General features: G+C 42.4%; 1 protein-coding gene across 4 annotated transcripts in view; it reads left to right on the forward strand.

The window, feature by feature from the left end:
* Positions 1-24,831, forward strand: part of pico — a 156,334-nt gene that overhangs the window by 74,570 nt on the left and 56,933 nt on the right. The window contains exon 1 of one of the 4 annotated variants that reach the window (XM_043414681.1): positions 11,083-11,687. The exons of the other annotated variants lie outside the window; for them this stretch is intronic. Within the exon in view, the coding sequence (XP_043270616.1) occupies positions 11,562-11,687 (126 nt within the window). The 5' untranslated portion in view covers positions 11,083-11,561. Of the gene's footprint in view, positions 1-11,082; positions 11,688-24,831 lie in introns of those variants that run through there. 4 annotated transcript variants of the gene reach the window in all.

Genomic DNA, 24,831 nt, shown 5'->3' on the forward strand with positions numbered 1-24,831 from the left:
CAGAAGTCTTGCTACGGATAAAGACAGAGATAAAGAGTGAGACCGGCAACATGAGAGGGAGAGGAAAGAACTGCGATGATGGCAATTCTCGTATCTCATGGCGCCAACCTCACACTAGCGAGGCTACATGCCACCTAATTACCTCTAATAACCGCCAGACGAAACAGTCAACTCTAAAAGCGATTTTGAATCGAGGGTATATGTAACGTGCCAGCACGAAATAAAATATCGCTAGGCTTGTATCTCAAGGAGCTTGTCAATCGAGTTTTCTGAGTTTTCTCCCAGTGATCCTCGTTCATCATTTATAGCGAGATGGAAAAACCCTAAATCCGCAACTCCATTCCCGAGATTCCAGCACTCACTTCTACAGAGAATATTGGTTTTTGTGGAGACGACTCATTGCTGGTTGACAAAGTTTCTTCATTGATCATGCACGGCTATTTTACCTTCCCAAGCAATTATTTCCTGCTAGACGAACTTTCGGATTAAAAATGTCAATGAAAATCCGATTAACGATAATAAAGGAGATTTTATATGAACGTATAAAATGCGGTTTCAACGCTTTCTCGCCCACGAGATTGAAGAGCGTTGACCATGAGATGGGCAGTCGTGGGATCTCTTCGCTGTAGGTATTTGCTGAAGGTATTACCTCCTCGAGACTCGAGAACTCAGACCTCTTGTATTTGAAGCCCGTACGTGCTGCCGCAGAAGAGCAACTTCGCAAGTCACTTCGCATGCTGTACCTCCAAGCCCTTCTTCCATGTATGTACTCCCACACTCGTATACGTCAAGCACGTGCGAATGTGTGCAAGTGCATGAGTTACGTACCGCGGCGCGTTCTTTGCCATGTCCAAGATGCAAATCATCGCTCAATGAACTCGCTGCTTGGCCCAGGGTGTAGCTCACACGAACCATGTAAAAAGTTCTCGAGGTGGAGAATGCATAAAGTATGATAATTATTATTTCGACGAGAGGTAATATGAAGAAAAAAAACTGCTCCCCATTTTGTCTCGTATCTCAAGGCATCCGGCCCCATATTCAAGACAATGCATCAGAATAATTATTCATGAATATTAATGTTTGCATTTTTTCACTACATTTTATCAAATTTATCAAGACTCTTTCCACGTCCCTATAATTCTGTCCAAACAATTTATTTTTAGGGAACGAATTTATTCAAATTGATTTTTCTATAGGTGATTGGATCGAAGAGCTTCGAGGTCCATCTTCATACTCACTTTTTTTGAGAAAACATGTCTGGCCGAGGAACTTTTGACTTGGCGATTCTATCGATTTTACGTTTTTAAACGATCGCTAGAGCTAGACGTATTCAACATTGATTTCGTACAATATAATGATGAAGAATTCGGATGTGCGGATTGATAGCCCTGAAAGATACGTGAAAACAACATTGCGTAGCATCGCTGAATCGCGATATCGTTACAGGATATCCGGGGAGTAACTGGTCGTTCTGTTATGCAAATGGATTCTCTTCTCCAGAGTTATTTTCGAACTATAATTCATAATGTTATGTACATCGACGTGAAAATGTTGCAACGTTGTATTAACTTTTTTCTGTAATTTCTCGGTGCACGAGTGCTAATAAAAAAAAAAAACTGAAACTTTTATGAAAATCCGACGAAAGGCTTTCTCGGGTCACTTGATTGAAAGTAAAAGGTGTAAAAGAACTTTTCGTAACGTGCAAGTGAAACTAAGATTTTTTTTTTTTTTTATTTTTACTTTTTTTTTAATTACCTGACGTCGAGACTCTGCAGCAACTTCTCGTCGCGTGCACACCTTACATATACATGCAGTCCTTCTTATTATTTAATGTCACTGCAGGGCATTTAAACCCCATTTGAAATTTCTTGCGAAACACGTGAGTGTATACTTTGACGTATATTAAAAGAGTTCACAAAAGCGAGAACACGCTAGCGGTACTCTGTAGTACTCAACTTGGTTAAGCTTCGTATCTCACAAATGTATGAACACGCGTATGAAATTTAGTACGAGTGTGCACACACCCATGCGCACCTTTGTGAACAAATTTTAATCCAGCGACGTCAAGCTGTGCAAGACAAAAAAAGCCTTAACGAATCCCATCTACACGTCCGCATGTTAATTATTGTTTTTACACAATTTTTCAAGCTTTTTCAAATGATTTTATTTATCATAATATCATGAAATTCGAGCATTCCAAGACAAATGATGTTTTTATTCGCAGACCACCTGCGACATGTAAGAATTAAGGAACAAATTATGACGATAAAATTGACGATACATTTTCGAGTAATCTCATGAAAACAAAACTTTGGAAGTTTATAAAATGTATATTTGCAAATTTACCTCAATCGAATTGTCCTGCTTACTAGTGTTTGTGTTCCCTTGTGTATTTAATACCAGTCAATGTAACTTGACCTCCAAGCCCACTGGTTTAGTAATTACCTGTCAAATTACCTGATCTTGATGCACGATTACTCAGAGCGTAATGATAGATTGCAACGAGCTATCAATTTTTTTACCTGCTTTTCTTCCCCTTTTTTCTCTTTCTCTATCTCTCTTTCTTCGTTTTCTCACCTTCATCGCTTTTTATGTTTTGTCATTGGTTGCGTTGCGCAGTGCGAATGGGTTAAGGCTCGCAGCATAAATGGCCTGCCTTTGACTAAAGCGCTGGGGGCGTTGAATGCGTCCGGGGATCGTAACACAAAGTTCCGTAACGCTTTTCGCGCAGATATATCGAGATAGAGTCTCGCCGTTGTTGTATAACGTCCAAGGGACGTTAGGTAAAAGTACTGATATCTGTACCCACACCGATACAACGAATATTGGAACCGGCTGTAGTACTGAGAAGCACCTTAAAGTAGTAAACATGCTCGCATGTACTATATGCATGGAAATATATTTCCATGCATTGCATATAGCGATACGTAATCGGTTTTACTCGTAATATCCTAAGTGTAAATCCAAACTCGAGGCTCGCGCTCCGTTCCAATTTTAAGTCCATTGCTACGGTGAAGCGATGCGTGTTGCGATGGAGCAAATAACATTTGCATAAGCGCGATATACATACAGGGTGGCTCGCCATTACAATTCTTTTATCCGAATACCAGCTCGAGCCATTAGTGATTCGACAAAATCTTTAACATAAAAATCACACCGATTAAGGCAGTTCGTAGTTTTTATTTTCTCCTCGTGTTCAACAATACTAGAAAAAACATGGAAAAAAGTATATAATTATACTCATCTCCAGCGAAATAATGCGGACCGATAAAAGTTATTTTTTAGGAACATCGCGTACGCTTTCCGTTAGGCAAAGAATTTTAACGATCCCATGAAAATCGGGCTGAGGTAAAGGGCCCCGATGTTACGTATATACACACGTTTATAATGACAAGTTTTTGAGTACCGGACAAGGTAAGCAGCATCGCATAAAGCGTTTGCGAGAACCAATGGCAGCCAAGATTTAGTGTACAGAACCGAGGGTTAACGTTTCCAGATATAGTCGCTCGATTTTTTTACGATCCTACTCGCTGAAAGAGTCGACGTTCGAGTTCGACATGACGTTTATGACGTCGTTGTTGGTGCACGCATACGCTGCTCAACGGTGCACAGGTTATTACAGCCTTGGAGAAACGCTCGTATTCGTTTTATACAAATATACATGGTGAGATGAAACGTTGGATACGAGGATGGTGGGTGGGTCCTGCTATGTCATTTCCAGCAACGTCGACCATGAATTTTTGACCAATTCGAATGTTCAGTTGAACTTTAATTGATCAAACTTTAAGAATTTCTCTCGATAATTGTCAAGATCATTTGAAGCATGTAAAGTGGAATGAATCGAGTGTATTTGTGCACACTAAGAAATCTGCCGGTGCTAATACCGGCGAGGAAATCCTGGAAGCTCGAGAACCTCCATTCTGGAAACTCGCTTCAATTTTCTCTCCCCCTTCTGCCGCTGGTACTCCCTATTTACATATTGTGAAGTATCCCAGATTACGGCGTCGAACGCCCTTAATTGGCAGGACGACGCGGATGCAAGAGACTGGGAACTGGCGCCTGACCATTGAATACGTTTATCCATGCATTCAGTTTAGACTCGATTACTCGCTCTAACCAGCCATTGAACACGTGCACTAGCGCATATAATGATTAGCACCTTCGAGGGGAAATTTTGAAAAATGTGATGATAATGACGCATCGGCAATGTTCTCACTGTTTTTTTTGTTCATCGTTGCCGTTGGATAACAATTGCAAATGATTTGGGTACACCATCACTAAACTGAAGGCGAATTGAGAAATTTTGAAAAACGATAAATTTTGTTAAATAATTTATTACTTGCTGGTTTCGCTGGTAATTTCTCATTATCACATTAATCAAGACTAACCAACCTAATGTTTTCATCGATGTTAACATTCCCCTCCCCTATACGAAAAGCCCTTTGTACCCTCCAATTCCAGCGTGAATCGCTAACACCTACTGTAAAAAATTGAACTTTTAGTGTCATTAGCAATACCGTGTTTATAAACAAAATCCAAAAGAATTAACGATTTTGGCTAATGACGACGTTAGTTAATGAGTGCATTGGGCTGCGATCGAGCTGTGCAGGCGTGTTTGTATACTTTAAGCACACGAGAACTCCCATGCATTGAGAACCACGTGAATTGAATTCAACTGCGTAATTAGCGACTGTTTCAGCGGGGCAATCCAGCGCTGTACAAATACTCTGAGGACAGAGAAATTCACGCCTGTGTCTTCGATCTTTACAATGAATATTTACAAAAAGGGACGTTATGCACTGCAACAACGACAACAAAAATAGTGGGAAATGTGGAATAGCGAGTTCCTCAGTCGTTGCAAAATAACGCCAGCGAACTAAACGTAGAAGGAAAAATTTAGTGCACCATGTCAGGGTCGACCGAAGGGTTATTAAGGAGGGTTGAAGAGCTTCGACCCTATCGCGCACGTGTGCACCGCCCGGCCCTCTTCCAGGACATTCGAAATTATGCTGTAACCATGCAAACACGAAGATCCGTAATGAAAAATTGCAATTGTATGTGCTGTAAATGTAACAGACTCGAGTGGCATGAGGCACCATTAGCTTCAATAAAAACAACATTTAGCTGACCGGAGATGGTTGAGGGCGATTCGACGGAGAACAATCAATTTGGCTTCACAATTCCAATTTATTTTGATCGAACAAAACTTCAGAGGCTCGGTCAACTATTCATTTCGTTTCGTTTAGAAATCATCAACGTCACCATTCTTAATACTGGATAAAATAGCACCGTGGTTATAAACGACTCGAAAAAGTGAACTTGGTTTTTCCACGTTTGAGTATTCGCGCCCTTTGAAATGGTAAAAAGTGCTGGGAAATCGAATGAAACTTTCGCAACGCTGACCCACTTCATAACATAAAAAATTCATACCTCGAAGAAAAATGGCCTACAATAAGTCCGCATTTACTATGTAACAGCCTTATTTTACGAACGTTTAAAGGCGGCTCAAATTGCGACAAGTAGTAGTTTACATACCGCAGTGCATATATTCGGTCGCTGGTTATAGTACGTTTTGATATCGCGTGCCGATATAATGTACGGTCACACGGCACTCGCAATCTTTCGTAACCAAATGCCGTATCGTCTCTCGCTCTCTCTGTTTCTCTCTCCCTTTCATTCGATATCTGTTCCCTTCCTCTTTTTCTCTATCGCTCTTTCGCAGCAGTTGCGGCCATTCACTTCCGGCCGATAAGCTTTAGCAGTGACTCTAATGTCAATTATGGGTTACATTATATGTGCGCCTTGTTCAAATACATATTCGTGTGGAATAGTATTGAGACTGATCATATACAGAGACGTGCGTACACGAGTGACGATAGACATGTGTGTGAAGTGAAATAATACCGAGCGACAGATAAAACACTATCAAAATTTGCACTACACGCAGCTGTTTTCCTCTCCGCTAGTCTTTCTATTATTTTTTTATTATTTCATCCCTAAGCGATGAGATTACTCGTCCGAAAATTCTTTTTATTGGTCCTTACTTTGTTTTTATTATGCACGCAGGCGTTTAGTACACGCCATTTCGTAGCCTTCGCTTCCTGCACCGGCGCGGAGCGCAGTATCGTTCACCCTGTTCGAGCTGATAACGCAGTTTCCATGTAGCCAACAGCGTACGCAATTCTACTACGCGAAGACCTCAACACATTCGTACGAGGAAACACACACGTGTTTATAGAGGGAAGAACGATCGACTCGACAAGACCATCGAGGCTCGCTAGGCTTCAGCCAGCAAAAGGGAAATCAATTAACTCACTCGCGGCCCCCGTAAACGCGTGCGAGGGTGATTGGGTGGCTGTTACAGTGATACTTCAGCTTCCACCCTGTTTGCCAGATTGGCGAACCCCCTGCATTGTAAATCCTCTACGATAGACAGCCCAGACACGAATTTCGATCATTGATTTTTCGCCAAAACGAAGATTCGAATGAACGAATTATTTGGTAATATTTGAGTCGTCGGTGACAATTCTTATGGGTGAAAAAATGAAGGTTTCACCCAAATTTTAATTTTGCTGCACACTAATTTCATTAATTTACGTACAACACAAACTACGGTTTGTTTGATCGTTCATTAGCTTTGAGTAACCAAAATTCGTCTCAGTAGCGAGTCTGCGTTAATATTGAAGTGTTTATGCCGCTGCTCATCGACACAGTAAACTTTAGGGAGCTCTCGAGTAACTTACTATTACTTGTAAAGCCAAAACTATCGTCTCCTTCCAGTAGCCGTTTAATTACCGAGGAGGCTTTTAGTCAAACTTGTACCAGGATGAGAAGCTTTTTCCAACTTCGAGACGTCTATCGCTCCTGAGAGATCAAGTTTTCATGTAAATGCGCAGCTGAAATATTCGCCGTTGAGTAATTTCTTTACTCCAACGATTAGGCAACCTGAATGGAGGCGCAGTTTATAGTTGAAGCGTGGATACTGAAATCCTGGGCGTGTGGATTATCTCATGGGATGCGTGAGCCATGGACGAGCTTGCTCATATCAACGCTAGAACACGATGGCGTAACGAGAAGCACCGTCTCTTGTAGTGTACTTTCGAAGCGTGAGCAGCGAAGAGAGGGAGCGAGGCTGATGTGATTTAGAGGATAAGGACGAGGCGGAAAGAGAAAGAGACATGCCGAGGATGGAGCATGTTCGCGAAAACCCTCTCACGAGAGCACGAGCCCTACGCCCGCGTGGGTTGCCACTGGCAACCATGACTAACCCGTAGGATCGCGGGCTTCCCTCTCTCGCGAGGGCACTCTCGCGTTCAACCAAAATCTCCAAAGATCGGCTATTAGCAGACGGAAGAATATATTTATTACAGAATTTTTGCAACTTCTTATTACAATCACGAAGAGTTGATTTTTTAAGTGCTCGAAAACGAACGAAAACGCTGTCACTTTACGAAAAATAACTGAAACCTTCTTTTCGAGAGGTAAAAAAAGATTACGTTCGTCTATAAAATAATGAGTAAGCTGCGATTGAAAAGTTAATTAGTGGACGCTGTTTTGTATTCGATCGTAGCAGACACTCCGATTCAACAGTGCCAACAACTGCGACTCGGGGTAGAACCTGACCGCTTTGACGCTCTTTCTCAACATTTTTTTTTATAAAGCATCGGGAACGCGCATCGTGCGTGAAACCCCGTATAAATTCATCCGTATATACAGGATCTCTGAATTCTTCTTCATTCCACTTTGGCCCTTTCCCACTTTCACTCGTTCACTACGAGCTACTCGAATGCGTCAGCATCGCTTCGACGTCATTTCCATACACATATACGCACACGTATATCCGTGGGTAAGCCCGCGCGAGCATGTGTCCATATATACATAGCTAAACAGCTATCGACTCATTCCTTCTTTTCTCTCCCTTTTCCCTCTTTTCCTCTGGTTCGTTCTCGTGGCAATCCTTTTGGCTTTCTATCCAGAGTTTCTCTCCCTCTCTCTCTTCCTCGCGCAGTCTCTTTATTCGTCTGTTTCTCTCCCGGCCCATCCGTCTCGCAACGCGAACGACGGACGAGCCAGACTGGACCATAAGTTCCGTGTGGACCCCACGGATTCAGGGATGTATCACCGTCCGTATTTCATTAGGAGCAGCAGCCCGTGACCACCGAAATATCGCACCGCGCTGTTGCTTCAGCTTTTATTCTGAACATGTAGACACACACGTAAATTCGCAAACGTGTGATGAACGTGGACGTGTGCTGGGCTGGATGAAGCGTATTCGGTAACCCTTTTCCAACCCTTCACGATCGCGAGCACTCGTGGAAAATTAATCGCATTTCGTTGGCCTCTCGATTAATGGCTTTTTACGAAATACTCAAATGAAAAAGCATATTCTCCATGAGCAACGTTGTATTGTGAATGGTTTTGTAGTAGTTTTCTATCGAAATGGATTTTTAAATTCATTTTTCTTGTAAAAAAAGTTCCGTACTCTTATTCGCCCATAATCTTTGCGGTATGTTCAATGGAAGTGTATGGAAAGTTCTTGTATTTCGATGAAAATTCTTCTAGTTTGTCTCCCCAAAATATTCGGGTTGTTTGGAGAACGAGTATATGTCAAATTCTAGAAAAAATTTACCACCGCCATTCCTTATGATGTATTTTTTATAGGAATGTATTTTTCTTTGTACAGAGAGCCTCGGATCAAAATGTATTTCGAAAAGCTGAAGCAACATACGGATTTACCCTTGCGATGAACGCAGGATCCCCCCTCACACTTTTGTAAGCGTTGACCCGTCAAATTCCGTTGGCCTCTTACCACACATATGGGACTGATATGAACCGATTTGTCGGCAACTTTCTCGCAACGCTCGGAGATTTCATCTTTGCACGTGAATTTCGGTGTGATATTTAGATTTGGAAAAAAACGTTAAATCAGAATTTTATTCTGAAAAATACGAAAAATGAGATTCCCATGATTTGTTATTTCTTATGGGTTTCGTGCACTTTTATTCATTTTCTTAGTATTCTATAGATTTTTTTTAAATTTGAAACGAGTATCATATCTACAAATGATGGAAAAATAAACGAAAAAACAAAAGCCATTGGTACATCGCGCAATTATCGATAAAACGCCCTGAAAATTCGAAGCCAAAGGGATTTAGTTTCCACGTAGGAAGAGGCTACGGGGAATGAAGTAGCAATTATGCCGTACAACAAGCGACAAATAAAAAGAAAAAAAGAAAAGCCGAATAAAATGAAGCAGGAGATGCAAAGAAAACGAGCGCATCAAAGGGAGCTGATAGAAATTGTACCGAAAGGAATCAGCGCAGACGGACGAAGGAAAAGGAAAAAAAACTCTCGATACGGAATCAGAAATAGCGAGCCGAAGACGAAGTGCAGAAACCCGGGAAAAAATTCTGAGATAGCGACGGGGGAAAAAAATATCAAAAGTATCAGATGGAAAAGAGCGGAGATATGCGCTCGAGAGAAAGACCGAGAAAGGAAATAAAAAAATGAGAAGAAAACGAAATAGCGATTGAAAGAGGAACAACCTACCGAGAGAAAGAGAGAGAACAAGAGCCCCGAGAGAGAAGAGCAAAGCCCCCGCGGCATGGCCACCCTCGCTCCTACGCCCCCGCGACGATTCCTGTGCCTCACTTCTTGCCCCTTTAACCCCTCCTCAGCGTCCCTCCTCGCTCCATCCCCTATCATCAAATTTCGTTTCTCTCTCTCTCTCTCTCTCTCTCTTTCTCTGACTCTGTTACTCCGATGTGCTCAGCCCCTACCCTTGGACCTCTTTCTCGTTCTTTCAGTCCCTCTCTGTCCGCTGCTTTGCTCTATAACTCGACGATCCCCCTTCCCCGCGGTATGTGAAGCTCCTCGTTTCTCTCTCGCTCTCTCCGCATCTCCATGAATCTTAGTGCAACGAAAAGGTCCGACCTAGGTCATTCAACGTGTTAAATCCTGTGTGTTTCGCCCCTCTGTTCGGCAGTATTCACTTCTACACACACACGCTACTCGCTCTCTATCCTTCTCCGTGTCCCCCTTCCCCTCGCTCCCTCGTTCCATCTTTCTCTCGCTCGCAAACTCACGCAATAATTTCGTCTCGCTCTCGCAAAGCCCGTACGCCTATTCCTCTTTTGCTCTCCGGCTGCGTGGCTCGCGCTTACACTAACCGGACCCAGGCTATACTGTACACGAAGCAGCCGTCACTTTCCGGCCGGCTTTTCGAACCTACAGCAGCAGCAGCAGCGGCAGTAACCCCGAGCCATCCTCGAACATACAACTTCCAGCATTCTCCGGTCGCCCGTAGCTGCAGCTGCACCGGTTCGGCTCTCGTCCACGGGCGTGTGCATGTGGATCGCGTCGAGAGACACGCTTCTCATCGGGATTATCAACTTCATTTTTTTCATCACGCGAACGAACTTCGTGCGGGAATCTCGCTTGTGCGAATTTCGAAATCCATCTTTTTCATTGGAATTAAAAAAAAAAAATTCCAAGCTAACAGCGCAGTGACATACTGCGAGTGAAAATTTAGTGTGTGCAGACCCGACATTCTCGCGTGCTTACATCGATACTCAGTGCAACATCGAGTGCGCCAATAATCCCACGATCACTCGGAGGTTTACTGTGCATGTGCTAGCAGTGCTCGATGGCTCACCAGATCAGTTTTATTCTTCTGGCCACCTGACAAAAATCATTCCGTCGAATTTGCCTACTATTTCAACGAAATTTTCTTCTATTTCTAACCTTCACGTGCGAGTGTTCTTCTCATTTGAGAAAGTTTCGAAGCGAAAGATAGTTGAGCGGAGCATGGTGTGCGATGTCCATGTTATTTATCGTGCTCACTGATAAGACCGAGGGAAAATAGGGGAATGAGGCTAGACGACGACTCTCAGTTCTCCAACGCGTTACAACGAAATATTTCCTACAATTTTTTGTCTCCGTCTATACTTCGCTTCCATGTGCGTACACATGGATTAGCTCGCGTGTGTCTTTTTCTGGCGGAACTAACGGACCAAGTGAGACTGACATTTGGCGAATGTCACGAAGCCTCGATTGGAGTGAAATAGAAAGACAAACGTGAAATTAACGTCAAAATATTCACTCTCCACAGACATATTCATACGTGTTTTTGTAGAGGCGCACGCCCGCACACATCCAGCGGGGACGGACACTTAGCCGGTGAACGGCGTGACCGAATCGTGGGCGCAATTGTAATGACTCGTTTTATCGATCGAATCGAGCGATAAGCGCTCCCCCGAGTCTCCCACGACCCCTGACCCGGGTTGCTACCGATTTCAAACTTTTTTTTCTTTCATTCTCGTTCTCAATTATAATTGCTCCCACTGTATCGTCTCCACACACCCTGGCACGATTTTCTGTATCGCCTAATTGGGAAACCATGAAAGAAAATAATGCCAAAGAAATAAGTGGCAGCTCCTTCGACAAGACGAAAGAAACGTTTAATGAAAATCGTTAACCGATTCATTCGAACTCGTTGCCTGTGAGCACAAACCCCAGCTTCATTTTCCAAGGGCACACCATATCAATTGAAGATAATTATTATGGATTGGTTGAGGAAACAGCAGCAACAGGACGCCAAGGAATCACCGGAAACTAACATGGCGCTCACACCGGATGAAACTGACGAGTGCTACTTCGAGGAAGACGTCTCTATCGACGAGGGCATGGTACGTGACTCGGCTTCAATCGAGAGACCAATTCTTAACTTAGTCACACAATTTTATGCGCTCCTCCATTCGACCATAAATTTGACACTTTTCTTGTCCTCACCATTTTATCATTGCTCAGTCAAAAGCCACGGTTTTAACGGGTTGACAATAAAGTATGAATGGGGAAGCATGAGAAAAGGAAAAATATTTTTAGTCTCGCACTAAAATTGCAATCATTCGTTCCCGGAAACGGAAATATCCGTGATATTAAACTTTTCAACACAGTCATTAAATTTTTTATCGCATATCACATTTTTTGGGTGAAGACACCATGAAGGGTTTTCCTCATGCACCGTTATTATCCGAAAACTGTCAAGCGTTCATTGATGTATTCCGAGTAAAAAGTAGAATGAAGGTATTTTTTTGGTAGAATTAGTACCGAAGGTCGATTGGGAACGCGCAATTATCGATTCTTGGACTTCGAATATGTTTCGAGCGAGTCCACCGATGGTGCATTCTTTTCGGCTTACTCACGTGCCCTCATTTGGACACGAGCACAGTACATCTTCGTTCCACAGGCTGAAAAATGTCATCAGGAAAATTCTTCGTTCGGTCACGTGAAAAGTGCGCGATGAATGCCGTTGATTGTTTGAGTATCGAAGTCTTAACGATTTTTTAATTTGTATACACGTCACGTGGAAGCCTCGGCTAGAATAAATGGATCGAAAATTGGCGGTTGAAGAGTTTTCGGAAGGGTTCTTCCGTGCGCGGAGGGCTTGGTGTGTAGTCCCGCGAAACAAGAGGCATTCGAGTTTTGGGTCTCACGACTCTCGTGGAGCTGGGGCGCTAAATGTTTTCGCTTTTTTTCCCTCCCACCTCTCTTTCTCTCTCGAGGTTAAAGTTACCCACAGTCTACAGTTACGACAGAAGTGGCTGACACATTGGGAGTGCGTTATATGTCAAGAGCTCGAAACTTCATTCAATTCTTCCCTCTCTCAGCTGCTTTGAAGCGAATTTACAATGAGCGGTTGACACTGTTCCAAAATTAAAAAGACACGATAAAAACAAGTCCATAATCCACTAACCCAAATCGCATGTTTTTTAACGATCGAAAACCAGGCATATCGAAGTTCCACAAAAGCCTCAACGACTACGTCGTCGCGGTGTCGGAAGTTCTTTCGTGTCTCCGTTTCCTCTTCGATCCTACGTCACCGGTGTCTCATTAAACTTTTTCCAATAATCCGAACTATCGGGAACGCGATAAACTCGTTTCCTGCCTTTTTAATATCTCAGAGATCATTCTTTCACCTCATTTTTATAACAACCGTACAAAACGATCTCCGTATTTTATCAATATAAATCCACATGGAACTGCCGATAACGTATATCCATTAAAGTGCAACGAGCGTGGATTCTATCCATAAATATGTTGCCCACGCTTGTTGCACGTGGAGCCCTCGACCGCGCCACGGGCCATTAATGCACGTTAATAATAAATCCGTCTGTACAGGTATACGGCGATGACTACAGATGCTTAATGCTTCCCTGTTTGTATTATATGAATGATGTACACGAGCAGACTTATCGAAAGCCGAGAACTGTAAGGGCTTAAAAAACGTGTTTGAAGGTGGAGCAGAAGCTTTTCTGACGTTGAGTCAGCGGAAACACACACTTTAATAAGTAGGCGAGAGAAGCGAACCTGCAGGGGATTCGATGCAGGTCTGCATCCTTGATACTCACGCTGAAATCCTACATGTCCATTTATTTATGTTTACTGCATATCCATGGCCAAAGTCTCGAGAATAATGGCACGCGAGCTTTCTTCGTGATTCATTCGAGTCCATTGTACTCGATGCAGAATTTACACAGGCCGCTCTGAATCTCGTATCGAAACATTGAAGATTCGTCCGAACAAGAGAATTTTTAACGAGTTTTGGCTATCGCCGAACGGCGAACGCTCCATCCGACCTCTCCAATTGCAGGGAAACAGAGATCATCAGGATTTTCCCTTGAAATATCACTCTCCACACTGACAAAAAAAGTCATTGGAACAACGAAATGTGGGATTACGGGGTGCCAATGGAATATATGATGATCCCAAGGTCGAACATGATTAAACGAATAAAACAGAGTTTTGGATCAAACTGCAGACTCGTTATCTCCAAAAATATTGCACTTAAATGAAGAAAACTCTTCCGATAACACCAATTGCTATTGAATCAACAATTTTTTTTCTCACTGTACGCATGCACTCATGCTACGAGTCCAGGGACACTCGATGCATTGGCTTCGTAATAATGCTCCGTGTACGGAACCACCGTGCTCACGGCACAAAAGGCAACGTACCTGAACATAGCCAGTGTGTTTGTAATGCAGATATAAAGGCACACTGCGTTTGTGTGATGTTTATAATACGAGAATCGAGTAAATACTCGAGTGACATTGGCACTCGTGGTATCATATACACCGTTCGGTGCGTATGGAACGTATAGTTATACCGGATCGTGTGTCGTGGGTATGAGATGCAGTAAGTGCATCGTAGAGCACGGTACACCACGAAATCCATGGCTCATAAGTTTAACGACTTCCACAGCTTCGTATGCACGAATTATACGAGTCTTCTGGATATTCACGCACTATATTGAGCCTACGCTGGAATATTCATCAGTTATTCGGGAATCATAAATTCGAGGCACTAAAGTCCTTAAAAGTTTTCAACAAAATAGTACGCTGCGGTATTTCCGCTCGAGTGTCATACGTTTTTCGTCGTTTGTCGTATACGAGAGTGTTGAATTCCATGTCGATGGAAAATGCTGTTGAACTTTACGAGAAGAATCTGACAACGTTGAGTGCAAAAATCTTTGCAGGTTTATTGAAAATAAGTTGACTAAAATTCTGTCATGGATTTCACAAGTCTCAGAAAACACTGGAAGGAGCGGTGCACGTGCCAGATTTTAATGATGATTTGATGAGACGTGACTGTATACTTCCCTAACCGAACTCGTTTTATCCTGGATTTCTAGATTCTATTTTCAGTCGTGATAATCTGATTGTATGCGACAAGTTTCTAATTGCTCTGGCGCGTTGATTCCGGGCCTCCAGTTTGCGAGAATCGCCGACTGCGGTAATGAAAGAAAAAAGCGTAGACGCGGGCTGATTACTGCGATTGTCTATTTCACGGAGCCGACAATTTAATCCTTTGATCGAAAAGGGGTTAACATTTGTCCGCAGTACGATTGAAGTCGATCGACGTGAACAATGGCAGAATCTCGTTCGCTCTGTATGTGCACGCGTGTGTTTATATAAAGATACATACGAGCGGAATTGAAACTTTCGTGATCGGAGAACAAAGAACGAGAGAAAAAATATACGTTCTGGCTCCTAGGGCGCGGGCCTGCGTTTTTTTGGTTTTGTATTCGTCGCGGTTGTTGTGTTTTACCAGAAGATCGATTTGCGAGTGAAACAGCGCTCTGAAATCAGCACCGAGAATGCGATGAAGATACTTTGAAACACGAAATATAATCGCATGAAACATAAATTTATTTTTTAGTATAACCTGACTCCGAAAACGTGACAACGTCGCGACAACTTACTCGTCGTCATGTTGAGCGAGTTCACTGCAGACATATCGTCCAACCCGGACGACGAGACATGGCCGTGGCGCTGATGATTCAGAGCCAGCTGTATCTTTCTCAAGAGAGAGAGAGAGAGAGAGAGAAAGGAGGGAGAAAAGAAAAAAAAGAGATGCGACAGAGTGTATAAGCTTCTTCTCTCCCAATGGTCGAAAACGTTTCCCTGAATAATCTCAAAATAAATTAAAAATGCCGGTTCCCTTTCTGTAAGCAGGCTCTTCTTCCATCTTATTCATTTTCTTATTTCATATTCCATCGTCTAGTATATGCGCGTACATGCACTGTAATTTTGAAGGGCTTGCACCGTCGGACATTTCCATTTGAGGCGTCACGAAGTGAAAGAGAATAACTTATACAATTTGTGACGTGAAACAAGCTTCTTCGTTTTCCAGCATTTCAGGGAGCGTGCTGTGTCCACTGTGCGTTAATGTTCGTTGAACCAGGGAGCCTCGAGATCTGTGTGTATCTTTCGAGAAAACCGTGAGAGTACATCTTCACTGAGTGAAAACGCGATTTTTATCGTCACGTTGAACGTGACAGCATTATTCAATTTCCTAAATCATACTGAGAACGTTGCCCGCTGAGGGCATCTAGTTTCCCGGTATTTAGAGAAAGATTTTCCAGTTTATTACGGTCCATGCTCGCCCGAGGCTCCATCTTCGTGCGCAATTTTATGACATCGGAATGCACCCCGCGCCTCTTCGAAGTCCGCTGTCCAAAGCTGTATTTCAAAAAGCTTTGACGCACGCCCGAAATGTCAATCAGAAGATCCACGGATTCCCGATCTGTACTGCTCACATTATCAATTCTGACAAGCGCGATTATACCCGAACATTGATTCCATGCGAGGACGTAATCTTGATTCGTTGCGCCTGTCACTATTCCCGAGATTCTAGAACTCGATATCATCGACCCGTCAATCTTGAGGGTACGGAAAATGTGTGCAGTGTCTCGTTGCATGTAACAATAAACGAAAAAAAGTGAGAAGTTATTTCGGAAGAACGACGCTGAAGTTTCCAACGTTGGAGTCCAACGAAATGAACGAAAAAAACGTTTGTAATTCACCAATTTTTTATTTCACGAATCGTTGGTGCAGCTTGAAAAACCACGAATCGCAAATTTGACCGGGAACAAAATAGAAGAATTACTGGAATTATTGGAGAGCTTTTTTCGATCATTTCGTTGGACTCCAACGTTGGAAACTTCAGCGTCATTCGGAAGAAGCTTCGGTTCCACATACCTCCGCCTCGTTTCCTCCTGCTTCTCTGTCTCTTTATTTTTCACGAGAAGCTGGCGAACTAAGCAAAAAGAAATTGCAGCATTGGAGAGCAGACGAAAAGGCATATAATTTCAATCAAGCGCACTCCCCAAAGCTCTGTACATTATATGACGTGCTGAAACCATCGGCAGAGCTGGTATTCTGTGGTACATGTGGGTATTCAGAGAACATAGAGAATTTCGAGATGACTGAGGCGGCAACGGAGAGGGAAGGGGGAGGAATGCAGCCATCTCTCTCCCCTCGTGTCCCCGCGACCCGCGCGCCGCAGGGGATGAAGCATGACTCATCGGTGAGGCACCCCATGTTACGCATGCCTCGTGCCACGACTTTCACCCCAAAATTCTAGCCAGACCTCTCGCTCCCTGCCCCTCCATCGCTCTGCTTCCATCCACCGGCCCATCCTCGTCGCAGCTTTAGCATCCCCGGTGAAATCCCGCGATGAATGCTACATCGCTTCGTGAATTCGCCAGTGCGAAACTCACTCGCGTGAATCCCGGTTTGACGTCCCGCTTTTTTCAAGGGGAGCAGGATCCATGAAAATTATCATAATTCGGTGCCAGACCGGGCTATCGAGTATACGCTGCACTCCAACGGTAGACAAAAAAATGGTTATTGGCTTCAGGTGTCAGAGTCGATATTATGTGATGCAATGGCACGACTCTCGAGTCATCGACTTCAACTGCCTGTAAAATGAGAGAAAAAACGAATGAATACTCTTCTTTGGTTGCTTTAGAAAAGTGTCGAGTTCCAGGCTTCAGAACCTGCATCTGATTTTTACATTCGGAGTTAATAAGGAAATTGACGATCACGAAATTTCATCGATTCAAGGACCTTTAGAAATAATCGCAATAATGCCGTTAAATCGCTTTTCCTCCCATCAACAATTCAATGACTTTTCTCGAAATCATTTTCTCTCGCGGAGTTTTCGCAATGACGTGTCGCCTCCTGAAACGCGACGTGCTGATATCCGCTGAAAAGTGTGATCAAGAGAGATCTTGAACGAGTGTAGAAATATAAATGGAATGCTGGCTGCAGCAAACTCTAAACACAATTTAATTAGTAAGAAAGAATGTTCTGACAACCACACTATTTTAATAGCCTTATAATATGTTTTTTCAAGTTCCCATTCATCATAGTACTATTCTCCAGGCCAGAATGGGACCCAAAGATAATATTCCGCCTTGTTTGATGAGCAGACTCCGTTATGGGAAAATACATTTAGGATTAGAAACGGATTAAAGGCGGACGATTGATCGATGCGCGCACGTTACGCGCACACACCCCATTGCATCCTTTATATTTAGAAATATATTGCACACACGTGTGCTCGCGTTTGTATATACGTATTTGAATATGTGTATATTATGGGAAACGTGGTATTCTACGTAGTGTTCTAGATAAGCTTTGTTCTCTATTGTTGACGACGGATCATTGATGGATGTGCATTGTAACTGATCGTACACACATGACGAATGTGTACACAAAGGATCCTGAAAACCGTGAAAAGTTTCTGAACTTCATACAAATTTTCGTTAAAAAAAATGACTTAATGCATTCTTTTCACGAACCCGAATATTCTATAAACAAGTGATTTTACATTTCAGTAAAGTAAAAGTGCAGGGGAAGAGATTGTCGAAATCTCAGGTCAGGTTAATTAATTAATTAAAACTTCAAAATTCGTAAAATTTATGCGGGAGCTTTCGGAGATTCGATCATCATCACATTTATATTCAATAATTCATGTACTAAATAATTCTAGATTCCTGATACAAATTGTCTCACAGATATAAAAAAATGTAAGGAATCCATAGCGACGATAAAAATAAACTAAAACATTGAAATAATAGGTTAAGGTTGTCGAATGTTTAAAAGAGATATTAATAATAGAAGTTGGAAAAACAGCAGAAGCAGAAGCTTTTCGTATATAAACGCGACTTCTCAGAGGTTAGAAATCAGTCAAATTGTGTCTCATTTTTGGTCGCATTTGCACGACCAAAAAATACGGTCATGCGAAAGGAATACCTTAAAAACTGAACATTAGTAACACCTGAATCTGGTGAAATCAACAATATTTTTTGCTAATAATATTTCTTCAAGATTTCATGGCATCGTTGCTTCCCTTCGGTGTCTTTTCTATTCATTTTTATTATAATCGCGATCGTTGTACAGTTTACACAAATGTTATACTGACGATGGTGGTCTGAAAACACAATTTTGAAGCATGGCATCTTAAGGAGCGTCCCTATGCGTCCCCGATGTGCATTCATGTATTTATATTTACGTTCACACACAAATCGATCCTCGCACACACGGTAGTATTAAACATAAATAGATAGGAAAAAGCCACAGAATGTGGGCTTCCGAAAGCATACGAAACTTGACGAATGAGTTTAGATGTCGAAGTTAGATTAGGAGCTCGCTCGTAGCTGGGAGATTATTCGTGTGTTGCTAGGCTCTTCTTTGGGGAAACCGCGGAGTTGGATTTATGTCTTCCGCACGGAGACGAGTCACGACGGTGGCACGAGGGTTGCTTCATTCGAGCAGGAACGCGATCGAAAAATACATGCAACAATGTACACGTATATAGTTGAACAGCCTGTTGTATTTAAGGGTGCGTTCCTCAGCAACGAGAACTTCTAAGCTCACTCAGTACGCCACGAGTTTTTTCCCTCGCTGGCATTATTATCGATATTTTCGGTTCTTTTGCCGAATAATGACACATCACCCCAAGTCGTTACGTGCCGTACTTAGATCGACTATCTTATAGATTCTATTAATTCCGGCAGCAATCGTATCGGTCATTGTTAGCATTCCCTGATTATGGCGATAGTAATGTGGGGGTCACGACTTTTTCGTGACCTATTTTCCACAGACAAATATCAACGATTTTCAACCAACTGTATCACGAATATCAATTAAAAATTTCGTCACATAACCCTTAATTTTGTTAATCCAAATCGCTATCTATTTAAATTATTATCTAAATATTTTATGAAATTTGACAAATATTTTGTCGCGCCTATGGGACTAAATATTTTAGTTGAATTGAACATTTTTCAAGTGTTTCAACCAAATTTTTTTCTCAGTGTGCAAAAACGGTTTTATTATGGAAATGTTTTATGATTATTGATCACAAAAATTCATTTTTATTGAATAATTCCCTCGATCATTCTCCAACTGATAAAATGCTCCCATGCGTCTGACCATACTAACTTTGAAGAAGAGAGGCATTGAAAGAAGTTTGCAGTGTTTATGCACGACGAGAAAAAGAATGACTTAGCGAGCTCTAGTCCGAGAGCATCGTTATAATGAGCGCTATCGCGTAGGTAATACAATAAAAAATGCCATAAAAAATAAGAAGCATCTTTGGTTAGGCCTTTTTGTTCGTTCATGGCCGATATTATATTGATTCGAGCGAACGTTTGATCTCAAGGTCCGCTGAATCGAGAGGAGCGGGAGGGGAAGAGGCTTAATTCCGTTTCATCCTATATTTAGTCGGAAGGATTTATAGTCTCGAGACGTATACGAGAATCGCGAGTGAAACGCGAAATTTTCAAGTCTCCGGTTGAGAAATTTAAGCACGGCAAGGGATCACTGAGCCTCGGTCACATCGCCACGCGAAAAGGATGCGCCGACTCCGGCGTATCTCCGTCGTTGTAGTCGCCGCGTGCGTGCAAAAAATAAAAATAAACATATAAGAAACGGTTGTGGCTCCGCGTGGGTGAATGGTTATTATAGCTCGGCGCCAGCACAGATCTCGGAGCCGAGGGAGACTCGGGGAACGCCCGTACTGATATTACTGCGTGTACAGTAACGAGCAAAATTTGCCAGTCCCCCCAGTCATTAGGAAACTGCCTAACACCGAATTGCTTCCTATATAAAGACATAAAGAAATGTGAATGACTGGATTTTTCGTTTACTCAAATCTTCCAGGGTTTACACGCGCTTTTTTTAGTCTCGCGTCGATGCGCTTCCTTCTCGAAGCTCAGATCGCGTATAAATTGCTGAATCATCGGATAGTCGCTCCAAGAGTCCGGAGGACCGTGTTTCAGAGATTTTTTTTCTCGTCTTCATTATTCCGAAATTCAATTTTTTATACGGTTACCGTGACAATTTGTCCGTATGATAAATTTAAATAAATCATTAAAATATCTGAACGAGAGTAATGTCATTTTATGCGCATGTAAAAACTGAAATTTCTGTTTGGCGAGATGAGGAAAATAATGACTCTGGCGAATTTAACTACCGGTATTCCCTGGTGAAAAATCGTGCCTAACACCTCTACATTTTTACGCTACGTGCGGCTACTTCTTCACGAGAGTTCATAGTGCCCGTTAAAATGTCTGATAGGATTTATTACGAACATAGATATAAGCGCTAACGAGCTTCTCATTGACGCCGCGCTTCCTCGATTCGTTTTTTTCTTTACAGCCTCTCCACGAGCCATTCTCTACGTTAACGTGTGTGATTTAATCTCGAGAGGAAATAAGCTCTCGTTAAAAGAAGATTTTTCATTTCAATTTTCTCCCTCCGATTAAAATCCATTGTTCATTAGACCTTCGAGATGAAAGCTTTCGTTTGGAACGCAGAGCTCCAAAAGCTGTTCATAATTATTTTTCCAATCCCATGTCCACAAACGGAATGAACTCTTCAAAGTAAAATAATTCAAACGAATAAAGAATTCTGTCAAATCCGATTGGTAAAATATTATCATTCTCGTGAAGCAAATTCCAAATAAATTATCATTAAATGAGTCAATAATCCAAAAGAATGTAAACAATGATTGTAGCTCGTATTGAAATTGTTTTCAACCAGCCATTTATCAAGACCCTGCGCAGAAGGGTCAGCGCGTTGAAAAACTTGAGAGAGGGATTCAGATGTTTTGGACAATAAGTTCCAGGCCACGCAGAGTGCTCTCAGAAATCCTCAAAATAGATTCAAACAGAAGGTTTTCTGTGGTACGGGCCTGCTCCCCTAAAATTGTAATCACGTGGCTCACATGGCCTCCGATGACTATTTGAAGAGAGAAAGATTATGCTCGTGGTTGTTAACAACACGTGTTTGCCCGTCCTAGCGAATCCCTTCAAAGGGACTCACGCTTCAAAATTTTTCTTATCTAACCGAAGCAGGCATGGCTCGTGCTCAGAATCTTCCCCTTTTCTATGGTCCGTTTTTTTTTCTTTATTTTCACACGTTCTCTTCCAACTGCTTCATATCGAGTGTAATATTTTTTCACTTATGCACAAAACAAATTTAAACAAACTCTTTGGGAGTTTGAATACCTCGAATCCACGTTGTAATTTGATTGACGGAAATAAATATTTGCTGTTTTCCTTCTATTTTTCCAACGTACCGAGCGACATTTTTCTTTCGTTAAGAAATATTTTGTTCGTACACAGAAAAAACGGTGAAAACTGAAGTATTCTTGCACAAAGAAGTGGAAGAAAAAATTTCTAGGATGTAGATGGAAATGGTATGCCCATGACGATTCCACTCTGAAAAAGTGAGACGGATCGTTGACGCCATATATACGTTTATCATTCTCTTTCAATGTCGCACGCTTCCTTTAATCTTCTCTTTTATCTCTTTCTCCACAGAGCTGTTCTTCTCCCATCTACTTTTATTTTCTCGATGTTGCAACACGAGTATCACTGTCATATTTTTTATTTCACTCGCAGCATCTCCATGACGTTCGTTCCTGAGGTATCTTCACATCTCTTTTTCAACTTTTCGTCCATTCCTTCGACTCGATTCTTTTTAGCAGTTCCGCGTCATCCGATCTTTTCTCTTTTGTTCGACGATCTATCGCGCCACGTCTCTTTGCCGGTGTAGCTGTCCCTTCTTCCATTTCTATTTGCTGGGACGTGATGGGTTTGCGTCATCTAACATCGAGCTCTCAAGTGCCAAGCATTATTCCCCCAGTTTTCTCCGAGGAAAAAAGGGTGGTTCACCCCACGATTCATTGTTTGTGCGCGCGTGAATGTTTGTTTGGATGTGGATGAGGCTCAATGTGTGTGTGTGTGTGTGTGTGTGGCGCCATGCCGCGTTTTGAAAGACTCGCACGAGAGTCGCGGATTAATCGCAAAGTGAGAGACCATCCCAGAGTGCACGGAGAGCTTCGCGCCATCGTAGAGCGAGAAAATCTCCTGTGGCACAGTAGCACGAAGCCGCATCAAGGCCTGCACTCAAAGGCTATAATAAATAAAGATATACGCGTGTGTACAAATTGCAATTGTCTAAAATTTTCACGAATCCTTTCAGAACTTTCACGCCACAAGGACTCTCGAATGCATTGTTAGAGTCAAACAATGTAGTGTGAAATGGCACTTCGAATGCGTCGGAGCGTAAAAACCCCCTGGTCCGTCGATGATTTAATGCAGATGACAAAAACTTGAGGCTCTGGGTCACGAATCATCTTTCTCTGCAATAACTACAACGAGCAGTCGTGTCCTAGAAAATTCCATGCAACAAACAAAAATTACTGGAAATACCCTGGAATGACTTTTTTTAAAGACATTTTTTTATTGATCAGTGGATCAGATCGTTGGGAGCACTTTGAGTTGACAATATTTATTCTAACTCTTCTCGTTTTTAATGAGATACTTGGGATTTGTAGGCCTCTTCAGTCGCACCGTTACCAGCCGAATATGGGATAAATTGGAGGTTTTCTGGAAAGATCTTCCACTCCGCTCGGTTGTACAATGAGAAATCTCATTTCCTGAAGAAAAGACATTTCAGGAGGTTTCTTCGCGATAGTATACATCGCGAAGAAGCAAGGAAATCAACTTTTCCCTTTCTTTTTCTCAGTCTTCTTCAAATCTTGTTTATTTTCGGAAGTGGCAAACTCCTCGAGAACAAAAACTGCCATCTTGTTCCGTACACAGCAGCCCCTCGTTACGGGAGCTTCTTTGTTTTCGTACTTCGGCCATTTCATTTTTTTCCGTCACTTCCGAGGAAACTCCTACCGCGTCCTTCTAATTGGAAAAGCAGGAGAAAACGCCATGGAAATATGCGATGGAAAAAATATTCAATCTGTTGCCATGCGACCCTTTTCCAATTTAAAAAACTCGCAATCCGTTCTTCTACCAGTTTAATTATTTTGTCACATATACTTTTCCCAAGTTATTTTACCGACGCGAAATTAAAAACATCACTTTTTTCCTCCGCACATGAATTCAATTACCGCCAATATTATTTTCCCTTTCCCCAGTTTTCCGGCGCTACTTCATCCGCTTAGCGGGGCTCAGGACATTGTGAAATGAGATCAACTCGTCGAGGCCGTTGATCTTATGATGGAAATGCACATTTCCGCGTAAACGGCACGACGCTCAGGCCTTTTTCCGCGAAGAATGTCCGATTTCGTTATTGAGGCCACTTCAAAAAACAAGAAGAAGAAGAAGAAGAATATGACTAAATTGTTTTGACCATTAAATCGTGCAGTTTCACGTTTTATCCATTATGATTTAGAGACCCAGCTGTAGATATTTTACGCATTATTAAGCTCGTCTTTTCGTCGATAGACCGCGCGCTAGGAATGCTCTGTCTTCCCTTTCAACTCTAATCATGCCTCTCATTCTATAAATATCTATATATAATGAGATAATTGGGATGAATGTATATATGTGCAGACGTTTATGCTCATTGAATGCGAGCAGCATCGATGTGCGCGGGCGAGAAGAGCTTCGCGTAGTGCGCGAACGTAATCCGCAGATGTCGCACAGCTGCCGGGCTCGCATAAACGCCGCGCCATTGCTTCAAGCTTCTTCCGCTATATACTTTTCGTACTACTCGAGTACTCAGCATATTTCGGTATTTATGTACTCTCGGCCTCATGCAGATAAATGGCTTTCTATTGAATCATTTATCGAATCCAGAGCTCTAGAAAAGGGCGTAAAGCTTACGATAAAATACTCAACGTCGCGTGGACTTTGCTCTCTTTTATGAAGGAGCCTCGATATTGTACGTTACAACGATATCTAGTCCAGCAGTGTATTGGTCACTTCCTGTGTTCTACGATTCGCGTCAAGCCGTCTCTGTCACGAGGCTTCCAAAAGCAATCGAGCCAGCAGCTGTGCTCGCACTTTCGAAGCACTAAAACCCGACCCCGTATTACAACCCTCTGCTCGTTAAATTATACATGCGAGCCCCGAATGCATGAAAGAAACTTCTGATTGTATCGAAGGTCTGGAACGGTTAAGTCGCGAATTAATAACTTGACACCCGCCCGGTGGAGTGAAACTTGGCAATTTTC

The sequence above is a fragment of the Venturia canescens genome, chromosome 1 (genome assembly GCF_019457755.1).
Source record: "Venturia canescens isolate UGA chromosome 1, ASM1945775v1, whole genome shotgun sequence".
NCBI classification, from domain to species: domain Eukaryota; kingdom Metazoa; phylum Arthropoda; class Insecta; order Hymenoptera; family Ichneumonidae; genus Venturia; species Venturia canescens.